The sequence below is a fragment of the Phycodurus eques genome, chromosome 5, assembly GCF_024500275.1.
Source record: "Phycodurus eques isolate BA_2022a chromosome 5, UOR_Pequ_1.1, whole genome shotgun sequence".
Taxonomy (NCBI): Eukaryota; Metazoa; Chordata; class Actinopteri; order Syngnathiformes; family Syngnathidae; genus Phycodurus; species Phycodurus eques.
Window position 1 is genome coordinate 2,163,121 of NC_084529.1, and position 17,112 is coordinate 2,180,232.

General features: G+C 42.1%; 1 protein-coding gene across 2 annotated transcripts in view; it reads right to left on the bottom strand.

The window, feature by feature from the left end:
• The window catches only part of uri1 (URI1 prefoldin like chaperone), a 28,967-nt gene that overhangs the window by 2,125 nt on the left and 9,730 nt on the right, over positions 1–17,112 (bottom strand). The window contains exon 11 of one of the 2 annotated variants that reach the window (XM_061676765.1): positions 7,870–7,940. In XM_061676765.1, coding sequence (XP_061532749.1) covers positions 7,870–7,940 — 71 coding nt within the window. Of the gene's footprint in view, positions 1–7,869; positions 7,941–13,055; positions 13,595–17,112 lie in introns of those variants that run through there. The other variant, XM_061676766.1, reaches the window with a different exon arrangement.

Here is a 17,112-nt window from a genome sequence, read left to right on the forward strand (position 1 = left end):
AAAGGAGAAGAAATGGAACACAAATTTAAACAAGCTGTGGGAACTGCGCATTCCGGATTACTTTAGTTGTAAGCATATCAAAAATTGCCGCATTTATTTTTACTGCTGTCAGACAAATGGAATTGTTAGCTACTTAATCAACAAGCAAAGTGTAGATGTAATCTTTTAACTTTGTTGCTGCTGTATATTGTCAGCTAGGATGGATGGACAGTATTGTAAATCTATAGTGAGGTGACACCACTGAAGCACATGAATAAAATTTATAGATCAGAAGTGCAAATTTCTTTTTTACCAGCAGATGCAAAGCATTAATAATTTGCTTGGCTGGTGGAGCAGAACACAACATGCACCACAAACAGCTTCAGTAAACTGCAGAATGTAAATGATGCATAGAAATTAAAGCTTTATGAATAAAAGCAATTACGTTTAAGACAAATGGTAAGCCATTGGAAATCTTGCTCAAGTCAATCAAGTCCCTTTTGTGACTTGAGGACACAAAATCTGGCAATGCAATCATGTTTCTATGAACGGGATTTGCCGTGGAAAATGGACAAAGCATAGTGTACCGTATATAGGAGACTGTCATTTTACCTACAGGAACTGAAAGTTGAATTCATTGTGGAATAAATATTGATTCAGCTATAGAACGGGCAGTACTGTGCACGCACAGGTTTTCAGCCACCATTGGCTGTCTTGTTTTATCAATGGCCGTAAACTGTTGGACCACTGCACATTCGCGGTTCGGCATTTGTGGAATTTTTTTTTTTTTTTTACACCTTTACTGAATTAGGAATCTATCTCGGGGCAGAAAAACTTTTCTGGAATGTGGCAAAAAAAAAAAAAAAAAAAAAAAAAAGTCTGAAACTGTCTATAATTTGTATGACATTTAATGGATTGTAGCATTTCTTGAATTGAGAAAACGAACAGTTACTGTTGGCCGTAAACACTGCCAAAAATCATCCTGATAGTTGTCCACTCGACCAAATCTCCACTCAATCAAACTTCCACGGCGGAAGGCAGAAGCTTTGTTGTGTGCGGGCGGAACCGAATTCTGTCTACACACACGCTCATTCGCTCTGGTCGCAGCCCCGCGCCGCACTCATCCAGTCACAAATCTAACAGCATTTTAGATTTGGGATTTACAGTCACTGGGATCGGATGGATAAAATGGCAGCGCACGTATCTGATGCTTTGGCCCACAATAGCTTCACCAAACTAGGACTAAACACAGCATCAGAACCGGCGGAATCTGTTACAATATCTCAGCAGAACATTGCTTGAGCGATCTGCAGCCACCAATTTGCGTTGTCCTAACCATTGTAGAGCAGCAGACTTTCCCACCAGCACAGGCCGCCCCACCGGGGCGTCGGCACTCGTGGCTATATGGATGCTACTCCTGCACCTCGCCGTGCAGTCAATTGTTCATTGTTTTACAGCGGACTGCATCGCTACAGCAATTCTTCATCATCGTCATCAGAATTGTCAATGTGTGGCCTATGTAGAGGTAGCGTACATCGTGCATCTACATGCTCAGCTGTAAGGTGTCGACTAAGATGTTTGTAAGCACTTGAAGTGTGTGCCTGTGGTATACTTATGGTTCAAACTATCAATATACGCAGTTATAGTTTAATCACTTTTAGGGGAGCATCAATTATTCACGGCAATTCACGATTGGCTCGGTCCCTATCCCCTGCAAATAGTGGAGTCTCCGCTGTACACTGACCAGCCATCAGGCATTATGACCACTTGCACAATATAATAGGATCATAGAATACAAGAGCAGTATCAGCTAGTCTGTGTTTAAACAATAGTCATGCTCACAGTTGAGAAGTACAGTGTGAATTGAACAATATGTTGATTGTGGTGGAGCACTGTACTGCACAGCACTCACAGCTGTTGCTAAGAATGTTGTACTTCTCTTGCAATTAATCATAGTAACCAACATCGTAGAAACAGATGCAGCCCAGTTCTACACCACTACAAACGCCAACTTTCATCCTAAATGACAATACTGTACTTCTTTGATAATGTCATGCAAAATGATTATTATATTTGTAACGGTAGAATATTTGATACAGCTCTTGTATTGGATATCATTATGTTGTGCAAGTGCTCATAATGTTGTGGCTGCTCAGTGCTTGCAGGACATGTTGTCATTATACCTACAGTCAGGAACTGAACATTGGTTACGGAAGAAATAATGATTAAAGTATGGAACGTATTTTTGCAAAAAGCATCATGCGACTATTAGATGTGCTGGTTTAGCCATGCTATAATTACCACACAATTGCTCAGACTTTTTATTAGAATTCAATCAGAAACAGTCAGAAGAACAAGTATTAATGCGATAAGCTTTCGGTGTAAAATCACACTTTTATTAGTCGGACAGTTATTTGTTTTAAGACATGCATTACAACAGTGACTATTATCGAAAAAGTGCACGGTTACAACTAAAGCTTTTGCAAGAAGAAGACAAAAAGCTGCAGAACTAATTGTGAGAAAGTTGCCTCTCCAAAAACAAATGGAACTGGACTCTAATATCATTGGTATCGCATTTATCTACGATATATCTTATCCATCAAAATGATTGCTGCGTAAAAAGGTAATTAAAAGAGCAAGGCTTGCGGTGGCCTTTGGCACAGAACTATTTGCATACTACAAATACACCATGCTATGACAGCGTCCTTGCACTCTCCATATAATACTTTCATGAAGTCAGTCCTCAAAAAAGTTGGAAGCAAGAGAAATGTTTTTTTTGTGTGTGCCAAATCTCTCACTGATTAATTAGTTGATTTAAAAATGGCCCTGCGATTGGCTGGCGACCGGTTCAGGGTGTACCCCGCCTCCCGCCCGAAGATAGCTGGGATAGGCTCCGGCACGCAAAAGATAATGTAATGGATGTCCATCTTTTCGTATTGTTTGTGATACAGGTGCTGTACGTGTTGATGCAAGAGACTGCCAACTTCAAAATGAAAAAAAAAGCTCACATTTTCTGACATCCACGTCTACATGCAACAACGGTTCCATCGGGAATCACCAAGTCAATTCGTGCGCTGGCTGCCGTACGACATGCCCCCTATGTATGGTTTCGCACGCACATAACCAATCAGCCAGCCAACCATCCTGTGGAGTGTCCTGTCAGGGTGCTGGGGCCAGTGGTAACGCAGCTGCCCACCCTGACCCGGACAAAAGATAGCACCCATACACTTTCTGACAACCAGATTAATGAAAGCCTATAGGGGCTTCTCTGTAGGCCCCCCAAAAATGCCTGACGGAGATAGAATAGTCTAACCGGCGCCATTCATTACTGCAGGAGCAAAGAAAGAGCATACACAGCACTGACAAACTAGCTCCTTGTGAGTAATAGCTAAAGAACTCATAAAGGAATGCACACACATTTGTTGTGGATGTAAAACTGTAAGACATATGACTAGAAATCAGTGTTTGTGGCCCTTCAGTTGCCATACTATTATTATTTGAGAGTCGGGTGCAAGGACGCTTTCGATCAAATCGGGTTGTCAATGCACAGTATTGCTGATTGAGTACATGAGACTACGTTTGCGTGGTAAACCCGTCTAGAAATAGATGGGACAGACAGAGTGCAATGTAGGCTCAAAACCAAAGACATAACTATCTGCATTTGCACTTTTGATGCCAAGTGTTACATTTCCTTAAAACTGTGCTCATCTGCGCAAGAGGCAACTACAAAGTTTCTAAAGAGGAGGAACCATGCAGAGTGTCCTAACCTTGCTGCAGTGTGTCATATATAAACGTTGCATTCATTAGCTTCCTGGGATGCTTGCAATAGTACACACATAAAGTAATACAAACACTGTCTCCTTAATACTCCCTCATCAAATAGTGTCTTTGTGCATGCAAGGACACACACACACACACACACACACGTGTAGTCTCGCTCTCTCTAACCCACTCTCTCTCTCTCTCTCTCTCTCAGTAACACACACATACACACTCGAGCATGTGTATATAGAATGTATTTTAAATCACTGATGTGTAAACAGTTGCTGGTGTTTGCACAGGCCACCTGTTCTTCCTGGACACAAACAAAGCTTTTGGCGTAAGATGGGCTATGTTAACAGTACGGCGTGCGTAGGGGATGCCTTGCGCAAGACAAGCCAATCCACATGGTGCGGGCCTGCATCAGATGGCTGGGCCCCCGCGGGACCGCTGCCAACTCCAACAGAACTCACAGAGATCGCAGAGAATGAATCTTTTTGGGCCGGTGACAACACACTGACATGGTTTGTGCAACTTCCTGTCCCACAGTGCAAAAAAGCAGGATCGCCCCTGTAAACTGCCATTGCCATTTCATTGAACTCAGCAAGTGCCTTTGACTACATTTGCACGATATGAACGACGGGCCTTATTCGCAAAGTGGCACGGAGATGGAGAAAACGGGGGAAACTGGAGATGTGTTGACTTTCACTTGCCAAAGCACTCGGAGGCACTAAAACAAAAGACATTAAACGAGTCATCACAAAACCACAGCAGGAGTCGGGTAATGCCACTTACAGTATCTCATTAAGCTATGGCATCGACAGGAGAAAAAAAAATGACAAACAAAGAGTATAATCCAAGGCACATTAACTGGGCTGATGATTCAATGAACCCCCATTTGGCAGACATCTTGCTTTCATGATGGTTTTTATTTTTGTCTTTATTATTATTTCTTCTTTTTTGTTTGTTTTGTTTTTTTGCCGCAGCAACACACATGCGCATATTCTTCGTCTTCGACCTACCCCCTCTCTCTTTCAAAAACAACAAAACATCCACCATTAGACAACGGGGTACCGACGTAATTAGAAAATGACTTCCTTTGCAATCCTAGCTAAGTAGTTTACACACTGTAATTACAGGGACAAAATCATCTTCTCATCATTCCACTGATTGAGCTCATCAACCCAGTAGGATCTCAGGACTGTGCTCAGGCAACATCTGGGCTAAGAGAATTAACCCCCCAGTTAAGCGGGCCTTCCACGGCGGCAAGCCACGCGCACCGGACAGCGCGGTTGTACAACATCCATTCATCCGTCCATTTCCCATGACGCGTATTATAATCGGGTTTACAAGAAAGCTGAAGCCTATCCCAAGTGACTCCAAGCCGCACCCTCGATTGGTCCTCCGTCAGTCACATTCACATTCAGCCGTGTGAACCCCTACACTAACATCTGCGTCTTAGAAATGTGCTCCTTTTGGTAAACATGAAAGTTTGGAGCGCAAGGTCGCCGCATAGCAACTACCTTGATATCACACCTCCAGTGGCCTATCAAACTTTGACTCCCTATACTCCTTGTCAATAGGCGCACCACGGCAGCTCGACCTTGGTGCACAACAACTTGCCTTTTCATGAGAATCTTTATTTATTCTAATTGCGTGTTTGCGGCCTTGACTTTCTAACAAACACACACGGCATTGAAGGTGAAGTGCCTCGTCGGCCTGTGTCCTATGTGCAGCGGCTCTGTGTGTTGGCAACAGAGGCGAGTGTTTAATGTGGCAGCTGTTAGCCTCGTGGATTTTCACTAATCACTCTCTCCTGATTACTCTGATGAGTGTATGATGCTCTTAAAAAATCAACCCGCAGTGGAAATAAAAAAAGAAAGAAAAAAGAAAAATAATTATCATCCTCTCCCTAAGTAGTGCAGCTGCACCCGCCTGCAATAATTACAACTAGAACACAAGCGGCTTCTCCCATCACTTACAACCACTTATTATTAGAGGTAACGCTAATTGGTGCAGCGGTGGGCGACAATACTTCACGGGGTTTGTCGTAAAAAGCCAAACCTCGAAAGTTACGGCACATTAGCGGTCTTCGAGCCAGGGTAGGGTATTAAACGTCGCACGCGAGGACGCGCCAATAGGCCGAGCCGGGGGGGGTCGTAGACGCCCTATCAGTAGCCCCTCGGCTGCGCGGCTGCTTTGCCCTCGCTTCACCCTTCCCCCACTCCGGGTATCAGCCTGGCAGAAACAATTAACATTTTCATAAAAACAATTCCCTGCCTCCAATAGTCCGATGTAATTTGTTTTCCATCTCTGTTCATTAATCATTGTTTAAATCGGTGAGCCAGCCCCTCCGCTCTGCCATCTGCACTCAGCTGCGTTACAGATATGACACCTTCCGCCTTAATGGGAGCTGACAGCCCGGAGAGGAGGCCTGTGGAAAATAGCTTCCTGCATGTGCACTTCCACCTCACATAGTGCCAGCAGGTGAGAAAAGGGATATCTAATAGCTTCTGATTAGTCTCAAATGCAAACACGTTGCAGCCGACAGCACGCAGCACTCACACTTCTGTATTTAACACTGTGTGAAAAGATAGCTGCGGTGAAGGCAAATGCAAGAAAAGTCATACTATTAACAATGCATTCTATATTTTGCCAAAGTTCTTTCGAGCCCCCCGCCCCCCTCTCTCCTCTAGTTAAATTAGTGCAGCGTTCCTACAATATGCTATTGTTTTCCTGGAATTGGGACCAAGGTTATTAATTATTCACAGTTGTGTTCTCATATCATGGGGCTATGCTTTTCACTGTATTGCCTCATAGATCAAATACTTAGGGCCATGGTACTCGGGCGAATTTCACGAGGCAAAATCCAAAAGATATTGTTATTGTCACAAAGCAGCCGTTGGGGAGATTAAAAGTTTCCTGAAGAGTTAGAGTGGCCAGAAAAGGTTAAGATGCTCTCTGTAACGTTGCCACAGTACGGGGAAGACAAATAACTGAGTGACTTTAAGCCGAGGGTCTAAAGAGCTTAGGCGTTTGTTTGGCGAGAGAAAATCCGACTCAGTGAGGTGCCAAAAAGTTCATATGGCCTGTTGATTTCAGCATGGATTACTGCTATTCAAATCATGTGCCCTGTGTTCAAACAAGTGTGACGGTTAGGGGGGGGGGGGGGGGGGGGGGGAAGAAAGTTGCCGAGCCCAGCTTTTGTCTTGTGCGCTTACGTGAGTGCACTGCGGCATAATGAGAACGAGGCCGTGATGATGCGCTTCCATCTCCTCCCTTCTCCGCCCCTTTTTTTGCCCAATTTCCTCATCAGTTTCAAACCGCGCGCAGTTTGTCCGATGTAAAGATCACGAAAAAAGAAAAGGGGAAAACACTTGTAGCTTCTTTTACGTCGCATGTGAAAAGCCTTATTTTGGGGGTTGCCACAACTATTCCAACAAGGGCAACGGTCGTCGAGTAAATGATGTGCATATTCAAAGCTGAATATTTCATGTTGATTGATCGCACTGACTTCCACCCACCTGCTCCTCCTCCTGTCCCACTGGAGCTGGCACGAGGAGAATTCAGTAATTGAGAGGAGCAGAGCGTGATCTCCCTTTGCTCATATATGACAGATGGGGCATCATCGCTTCAAAGGAGAGCATTTGCAAACAGGAGGAAGGGGGACAAGAGGCTAAGGGGGGGCTTTGAAAAGGGGGCTGTGCCACCCTGTACAGGTGACAAGGGAGATGAGAGGAAGACTTAAAAACCTGCCGCTTTAAAAACAAACAAACAAAAGAGTGAACAACATTTGAAAAGAAAAAACCTAAATGCTGCACATTTGTTTCTGAATGCTTTTCTGCATGCTCCCAACTTGTTTCAAGTATGTTTAGAGTTGAACGTTCCATAAATGACACATGGGCATAGCATGACTGTTGTTGCTGTTGTTGTTTTTAATAATCATAATAAAATTACATTATATATATATATATATATATATATATATATGTATAAAATCAACTGTGGCTGCGTGTTCACAATTGCGGGCACATCCAAGAACAAACAGTTGCAGAAGCCATTACGAAGATGATAACTACTTTGTAAAGACGCATTTCGCGAATAAGGACGCAACTTGGTGACGAGTCTTACCTGACTTGAGCAGGTGGCGTCAAGCCGAAAGGATGGATCGGTGTGGATGATGAGCGCTGGACGCGCTGTCGCTAAAGAAAAGGCGGAAGTCAGAGAGCGAGAGAAGAGAGAGAGAGAGAAGGGGTGGGGGAGAGAGAGAGAGAGAGAGAGAGATTGCTCCTAAATATATATATATATATATATATATATATGAAAATAATAATACTACTAATAATAAAAGTCTACACTACGAGGGCTCAAGACTCGCACTCTTCGCTGCCCTTTGTATTTCCGTCGGAGGATAGCAGGTAAGCAAATGTTCCAAATGGACTCGGGATGGTCTGTGCTCGCGAGCCGCGCGTCTCCCTCGTCGGATCTGGACGCTGACGTCGCGGGCGCGTCAAAATGTGCGGCGGCGCGTCCATCCCGGCTCACGTGCGTCGCTCGCACTTGCCATATATTATGCGCGTCACGTCTGGCAAGGCGAAGTGCACAAATAGGACGCTCGGTGGGGAAAACAATTAATAAATACAAATCCCCAAAAATCGGGGCGAATATGAAGCCTACTAAACGGAGGAGCAATCTTCTTTTTTTTTTTTTTTTTTTTTTAAGCTTAATACGACTCAGCCAAGTTTGAAGCGATCGTTTTTCTGCCTTCAATCTGACCTCGATGAACAATTGTTGTGAGGCTCGGAGCTTTTACAAGGCGAACGGACAGCACAAATGGGAACATTTCTTTACGGTGGACGGCAGTTTGTGGGGAGAAGGCTACGAAGTACAAATACTTCGTTATTGCAGACTTTTTTTTTTAATAGCCGATATTTTTCTGACGACTTTTTACTTTTACCCTAGGCCTGCTGCCTACATTTCAAAACAGATCTTTGAGGTCCTAACTTTGCAAAAATAAATAAATAAATAAGTACAAAAAAACAAAAATAATATATATATATATATGTCTATTTACTTCTTTTTGGACCATTTACAGCTGACGACACGGGAGACAAGAGAGGTAAAGAAGTCAACCCCGGTTGCATTCTTGATAGATTGAGGTCTTGCAGTGGGGGGGGTGACTGGACCCAAATGTCTTCATGATGACAATGCTTACTCCTGAAAAACTGTCAGAAAAGGTTTGAATTGCTTCTAAAGGCTTGCCTTGGGAAAGCAAGAATCAAATTAAGGCACACGCCACTACCGCGTACACAACTTTATTACACAAGTTTTAGAGGCACTTAATATTGAATTATCGCACAATATTATTTTGTGACCGCGGTGAGAGATAGCACAGCGCTCACAAAATTAAAGCAAACAATTTATTGAGACGTATCAAAAAATATTCCTGGCAGGGTTCGCGACATAGATCCCAAAGCAGCACGAATCTCAAAAAGGTTTTATTTCCCGAAAACTCAAAAGAGCCAAACAAGGCCCAGGGAAAAGGAAATACTAAATGAACAAAAGTCTCAAAAACAAGGTTCAAAGTAAAAAAAAAAAAAAAAAAAACACCAGCCGTAAACTAACCATGGCACGCCTTTCAGGAACAGACTGCAAACGACAAGGATCCAAGCAGGACTGAGAAGAAACCAGCGAAGTAAATACAAGCAAACTGACAAGACAACGAGGAACCCCTGGACATGACGAGTGGCCGGAGGGACCCGATTGGTTGACACAAGGTAGAGGGGCTGACCACAGAGGTGTACAACTCGACTGTAGAGTGATAATACTTCGGTTGACCTATTTAGCGTCAGGAGATGACTTCAACATTTAGAAACAGCTCTCAATATGATGCAGTTCAGTTCGACACGATTGCAAACAACGATCACAGTAGCAAAATCGGCAAAGTATCTTCGTAAAGATATAGCTTACGAACGATTTAGGAATCGACCAGAGCTGTGTACGTTCAAACCAACGGTATAGTTGGTTGCTAGCGAATATGTCGAAGAAACGAAAAGTGTTTCACACAAGTTGCCTTGGAAGAACTCTGAGAATAGTTTGGTCGTCCTCGACAGACACAGACAAGGATCGTCGGTGACAATTTTTGGAGAAGAAGGTGGAGATAAATAGGACACCTCCTCAGAACAGAAGAAGACCGCATCTCAAGGGCAGTGCTCCATTGGATCCCCGAAGGATAAAGAAAAAGAGGAAGACCACAGAACACCTGGCAGAGGAAAGTAGGCGAACTAAAAGCTTGGAACAAAAAATGGGGAAGCGTCCAGGGACAAGGCCAATGCAGACACAGGGGTGGAGGTTTATTGCTGCCCTATTTGCCAGCATGGCCAGGCACGGAGAAGAAGTTCGTGTTATTGATAAAAGCTCATTCTATGGGATCTCATTAGATTGTGCAAATGTACCAAGTGTACCAAAGCCATCATGCCAAATACTAATTTGCAGGCTAAGGATGGATGGATGGATGGAATGACGGGAGTTCTGCCTCCTTCTATTGGGCTGCGGGCCACTGACACGATTTTGTTCAAATGTTAATGTCTTTCTCGACATTATTTGCAGAGGTGAGTAGTCACGAGCTACATTTACTCCCTGACATTTACTCAAGTAGCTTTTTGGATAAATTGTACTTCTCAGATGAGTGTTAATGCAACATACGTTTTACAGCAGTGCCTTGAGATACAAGTTGATTATTTTGTGACCACACTCCTAATTCAAAATACTATTCTCTAAGATCCTCTTTTCTCATTGAAATTCATAGAAATGCCATTGATCCGTTCCAGTCTTTCCCCCCCCCAAAAACAATTGTTGTAATGAGTAATGATATAATTCAATACAATTCAAAAGAATACAATATGTTTTGTCACACTGCACAAGAACGATCGGGGGCGGTCTCCAAGTGCCCATTTGACAACGCAAATATTTGTCATCTCCTTGACATTATCCGCCCGTGGAGATCTGCTTGCAGTTCCTAATAAATGCACTTTGTGTACTTCGACCTCCCTGACTCAAGCAAATCAGTTTCTTCTTCTGAAATGTCAGTCTGTCCGTGCACTTCTAGCGCGCCACATTTAAAGGCAATGAGAGGACCCCCTTTGATTGGACAGGATTGAAGTCTGCTGTGCTTACAGCCACAACAGCGCACTTGTTCCTTTTTCAGATGGCTGGGGTGCACCGGTCCACAAAATTACCAACACCTGCCTGCGTGCAATTACGGCACTCGTCGTGCCAACTTTTTGCCAGTCACAAAGATAGAGCTGAAAGTGGTAAGTTGGCAGAACTCATTGTTTTTGAGGAGTTAAACTGATGCCAGCATTGCTGATAAATGCGGGGGAATCCAAGCTGTTCAATTCAATATATATAATAATTACATATAATTATATGGTTAATTATCTTTTGCTGGTTAGCCAACGATCCTGTTTGATGTGTGTAAACAAAGTTAATTTAAAACCGCTGTCTGTGGTTGAATTTGCCCTGGTAAGTCATTTTATAAAAAAGGATAGTGGGCACAATTTAAATTTGCATATTCCCATTTCATATTTCTGATTCACGCCCATTTAAAAAAATAAGAATAATCATCATCATTTATTTGCCAGTTCTTTCATTCACCAGTAATAATTAAGTAACTATTTTGATAACTACTTTTTTTTTTTAACTTTTTTTAACATATCATTCAAAGTAACAGTACTCTTACTTGAGTACTATTTTTGGCTACACTCCCCCTCTTTGATTGTTTATAAGAATAGTTTGAGCCAAACATATACAAGTTTCTTAGAAGGGGGTAACAAGTTAAAGTTCAGTCGTTGCACTGCATTTGAGTGTGACATTCTGCCGAGCTGTGCTATCACCCTGGATCATAGGACAATGGATCACATGAAGTCCCTGAACACGTTCTCCCACTTCCACCTGAGGCTCATTAGTGGTAGAAAATGCAACACTTGCTTTACAGGACGCAAGTGTGAATGGCGGTTATTTAACACTTTGCAGTTAAATATTTCGTATCACAAGCTAAAATAAGCAGATATACTTGGCTGCTCTTCGATGTCCTTGACATTTGTAGGTTTGGCTTCCCCTTTCAGGCCCGAGCACCTGTCTGGATAACAATACCTGTTTGAATCCATAATCGCGCATTTAAAATCCCCCTTAATCCCTGAAATGTAGATTTTGTGCGTTTCATCCCAGTTTATGTGCTCATTTTCTTTGAAAAGTAGTTCTGCTGTGTTCGAGCATACACCTTCGAAGATTACCCAACATTAAGACCATTGATCTGTGTCTCACCAGCACAACGTTAGCATGTTAAACATTGCCTAATCTGTCTCATGCTACCTGGATTTTCATATTGGTGAAATAATCCAGTGGAAGGAAAATAAGGGCCGAGTCACCTGAGAATCTGTTTAAAAGCTTCTTATCAGAGACCTGCACTCCCACCGTTAAACTAAAAAGGGCAATGATATAGCCTCTCAAGCTCACAAGCTACGGATTTAATCAAAGCAGCTTGTGAGAAAAGAAGTTTGGTGGCGTGAGAGTTCAAATGTGTTTTTTAAAAAACAATACAAGTACAAATTCAGTCCACACACATTATTAGGTCGCATCTAAGGAATTATCTGCCTCAAAATCACAAAGGTTGAAGACACATGAGAGTGCCATTGAGTAACGGCAAATACCAGTTTGTTACAAAACATTGAACCGTTCAACATCAACGGATTAAACAACAATGCGGATTATATTCATTTTGAATTGTGAAACTTAATCTTAGAAATAACTACAATAACAAGAGATCATGAGTCTTTACTTTTCCAATTCATATGAGCCTCAAATTTGGTGTGATTTTCTCTGGCTTCTGTTTTTAGGGAGACATAATTGCAAACTATACTTTGTGCACTGTTCTCACTGCTTTGCTATAATCTTTAGAATTATACAAATAATAATAATAAAAACTAGCTTTTAGGCAATATTTTTCCATGTAGAGTTTGACTGTGAGTTTGACAGTAGTGCGGATAGGAGAAAAGAATTATGGCACTGGGGTTTACGAGGTCACTTTTATGTGGCGGTATCAGTTTAAAGACCTTCACGGTTTACGTTCTGTAATATGCCTGACACCCTGACATGGTATTACTATGCAGCATAACATCATTTTGGTTCCTGACAAATCCTCACATAAAGCACGACAAGCGGTCTGCAAACAATGAACCAAGCCAGAACCCAGTCAAAGTAAAAAAAATAAAAAATAATAATAATAATAATTTAAAAACAAAAATAGGGACCACAACTTGTAGGCAAAACCATTTATTTTCCTTTCCCATAAGTAATCTTTTGTTTTGTTTCAACAAAAAAATAGTCATAAAGAAAAGGTATACGCACAGTAGGTCGAGAGCAGGAGAAAGGTGAGCTATAGCTGGCACATGATTTGGAATAAGTAGTCCTAAGAGGCAAAGCTGCAAAATAATCAATAGCAAAAAGAGAACCAAATAGCAAGCATCAAAGACAGACAACATTGAAAAAGTTGGCTAACCTTTATATTGAATGAAAGAATGTCTGTTCTGGACTTGAATCATGTTAAGAGTGTGTAATGAAGTGTGAAAGATGATTTGTGGTTTGTCTGGGTAAAAACCCCAGAGTGTCATTTGTGCTGCATCCTGGCAGCTTTGAACTTAGACACCCGTTTTACAGGTGGCTGAGGAGCCTCCTCATCAGGCGCTACCTCCTCCAGTTTTCTTTCCATGATGGTTGGCAGCGCCGGAGGACCGATGGTAAGAAAAGGAACAGCCAAGGGTATCGGGTCTTTTTCCACCACTGTCCCCGAAAAGGCCTGGACAACAAAGATAGCAATAACACACTGCAAAATGCCTGTTGATTTTACTGCTTTTCCAACATTCTAATTTTGTTTATGATTTAATTTCCTGTAGACTTACAGTCCCCTCCAAAAGTATTGAAACGGCAACATCAATTCCTTTGTTTTTGTTGTATATTGAAGACATTTGGGTTCCAGATCAAAAGATGAATATGAGACAAAAGTTCAGAATTCGAGCTTTTATTTCATGGTATTTACATCTAGATGTGTTAAACAACTCAGGAAAGAGCACCCACGTTTCAAGTGAGCAAAATAATTGAAACAGGACTGATGGGTGTTTCTAGTTGCTCAGGTGTTGCCTTTTAGATTGATAGCTTAAACATTAGATAGTGCTTGTTTTTGGCTTTGGATTTCACCTGCGAAAACTGCATTTGCTGTTAAGCAAACATGAAGTCCAGAGAGCTGTCGATGGGAGAAAAGCAAACCATTTTGAAGCTGAGAGAACAGGGAAATTCGATCAGAGCTACAGCACAAATATTGGGCATAGCCAATGCAAAAATTTGGAATGTCCTGAAAAAGAAACGACTGGTGTATTGAGCAATAGACATCGAACAGGTCGGCCAAGGGTATCAACAGCAGTTGATGAGAGAAACATTGTGAGAGCTGTGAAGACCCAAAGACAACAGTCAGTGACATCACTGCCAACCTCCACAGGGCAGGGGTGAAGGTGTCACAATCCACTGTTCGAACAAGACTCCGAGAGAAGAAATAAAAAAGGGATACCACAAGATGCAAACCACTCAGCAGCAAAAAGAATCAGAAGGCCAGATTGGATTTCGCATAGTACCGAGATGAGCCACAAAAGTTTTGGAACAAAGTTTTATGGACTGATGAGACCAAGATTAACCTCTACCAAAGTGATGGAAAAGCCAAAGTATGGAGAAAGAAAGGATCTGCTTATGATCCAAAACACACAGGCTCATCTGTGAAGCATGGTGGAGGTAATGTCATGGCTTGGGTTTGCAGGGTTGCTTCTGGAACGGGCTCACTCATCTTTATTGAGGATGTAACTTATGATGGTAGCAGCAGAATGAATTCTGAAGTCGACAAAACCATTTTGTTTGGCAATTTACAGAAAAATGATTGCATCCAAACTAATCGGGAGAAGCGTCATCATGAGGGAGACGATGACCCAAAATCACTGCCAACACAACAAAGGACTTCATCAGCGGGGAAAAAGTGGAAGGTCTTAGACTGGCCAAGTCAATCACCGGATCTTTAACCCAATAGAGCATGCATTTTACCTCCTGAAGGAGACTGAAGGAAGAAAGCCCCAGAAACAAACATGAACTGAAAGAGATTGCAATAAAGACCTGGAAAAGCATTTCAGATGAAGAATGCATCTGAATGCAACAGTCTGGTGAAGTCAATAGCTCGCAGGCTTGATGCAGTTATTGCAAGGGTTATACCACCAAACATTAAATTTTATTCATTTTAAGTTAATTTAATAGTGTCTGTTCCAATACCTTTGCTCACTTGAAAAGTGGGTGGCTTCAAACAAAAGGTGCTCTGTCCTGAGTTGTGTAAATACCAACGAACTAAAAGCTGGAATTCTGAACTTTTGTCTCATTCAACTTTTGATCTGAAACCCAAATGTCTTCAGTATACAACAAAAACAAAGCTATGCCTTGCCGTTCCAATACTTTGGGAGGGGACTGTAAGTTAATAGTTGGCCAACTGAACTGTCATGACAATCTTTGTGGATCTGCCCTCACAAGGTGACCCAATATGTAATATGATGATGTACATATGACAATCTGACAACTGTTAAGATGTTTGAAGGATCTTTGGGCTTTTGTCACTGCATAGTGCCGACAAAACAGCAATATGTACCCTTGAATTGGCATGCATAAAATAAATATTATTCTTTGGGTGGGGGAGTGGGGGGGCGGGGGGGGAAGATAATTTGAAGAGAAAAAAAGTTTGGTTGACAAATGCGGACGAGGGCAAGGAACAAATATGGACAAAGTAAACAAATACAAGCTCCTCCATGTTTCCACCAAACAACACAATTTGGTTTAGTTCACACATTTTTTTGTATTTAAAAATATCTTAGTAAATTACTGATTTAACTCTTAATAACTATTGTAATAAGAAATACAGTGGTATAGTAACATAGAGCCAGACCAATGGGAATACATAAACAAGTCGACACAAAATTGTCACTTCTGTGCAATAATGATAATGCCACATGGGAATAAGACCAAAGGTGCCATTTCTCAAAGCTTGTCTTAACTCATTCACTGCAGTGGACGTTTATTTTCGTCAATTGGAATCCAACTGTTTACTGCCACTGACGAATATACCAGAGGTGGGACCAAGACATTGCTTTGCAAGTCGCAAGTAAGTCACAAGTCTTTGCGCTCAAGCCCCGAGTCAAGTCCCAAGTAAACACAGGCAAAAAAAATTTAAAATAAATAAATAGGCGTGGCCTAGTAAACTTCTGAATGGCTTAAAAAACTACATGAAGGTTTAGGAGTGGCCTAGTTAAAGTCTAGACTTGAATCAGACTGAAATGCAGTGGCATGACCTTAAAAAGGCAGTTCATGCTAAAAAAAAACCCCATTTTGCTGAATTCAAACAATTCTGCAAGGAATAGTGGGCCAAAAATGTGAAAGATTCATTGCCATTGATTTCCGTTGTTGCTGCTGAGGATGGCCCAAGCAGTTATTCGGTTTAGGGGTCCATCACTTTTTCACACAGGGCCAGGTAACTTTGAAAAGTTTTTTTCCTTTCATTCATCTTCCGTTCCGCTTATCTTCACTAGGGTCGCGGGCATACTGGAGCCTATCCCAGCTATCTTCGGGCGAGAGGCGGGGTACACTTTGAACTGGTCGCCAGCCAATCGCAGGGCACATATAAACAAACAACCATTTACACTCACATTCAAACCTAAGGGCAATTTAGAGTCTTCAATCAACCTACCATGCATGTTTTTGGGATGTGGGAGGAAATCGGAGTGCCCGGAGAAAACCCACGCAGGCACGGGGATAACATGTAAACTCTACACAGGCGGGGCCGGGATTTGGATCCCGGTCCTCAGAACTGTGAGTCAGATGTGCTAACCACTCTCCCCCCGTGCCGCCTAGGATTTTTCCTTAATAAACACTTGTCTGAGATTTACATTTGTTTGATGATCTGAAATATTTAACTAAACTAAAATATAAGAATTTGAGAAAGGGTCCAATACTTTTTCACAGCTCTGTATGAAAAGACCAAGCGCCCTTAATCCATGCCGTGGCCATTTGGTGGAATTGCACTTCCTTGTTCATATATAACTTAAAGCTCTTCCCGTCTTGTTTTTTGGGCACAATTGTGGGTCTTGATCGAAGGATCAAAATTGCAGAAAACACCTGACAATATGAGAAACTCTGCTTTGTCAATAGCACCAGCAGCTGAAGCTAGCAGGTGCACTTTGTCATGCTCCTCCTCTTTAGTAGAATTAATGGTCCTCTAGACTGTACTGCTATGATGCC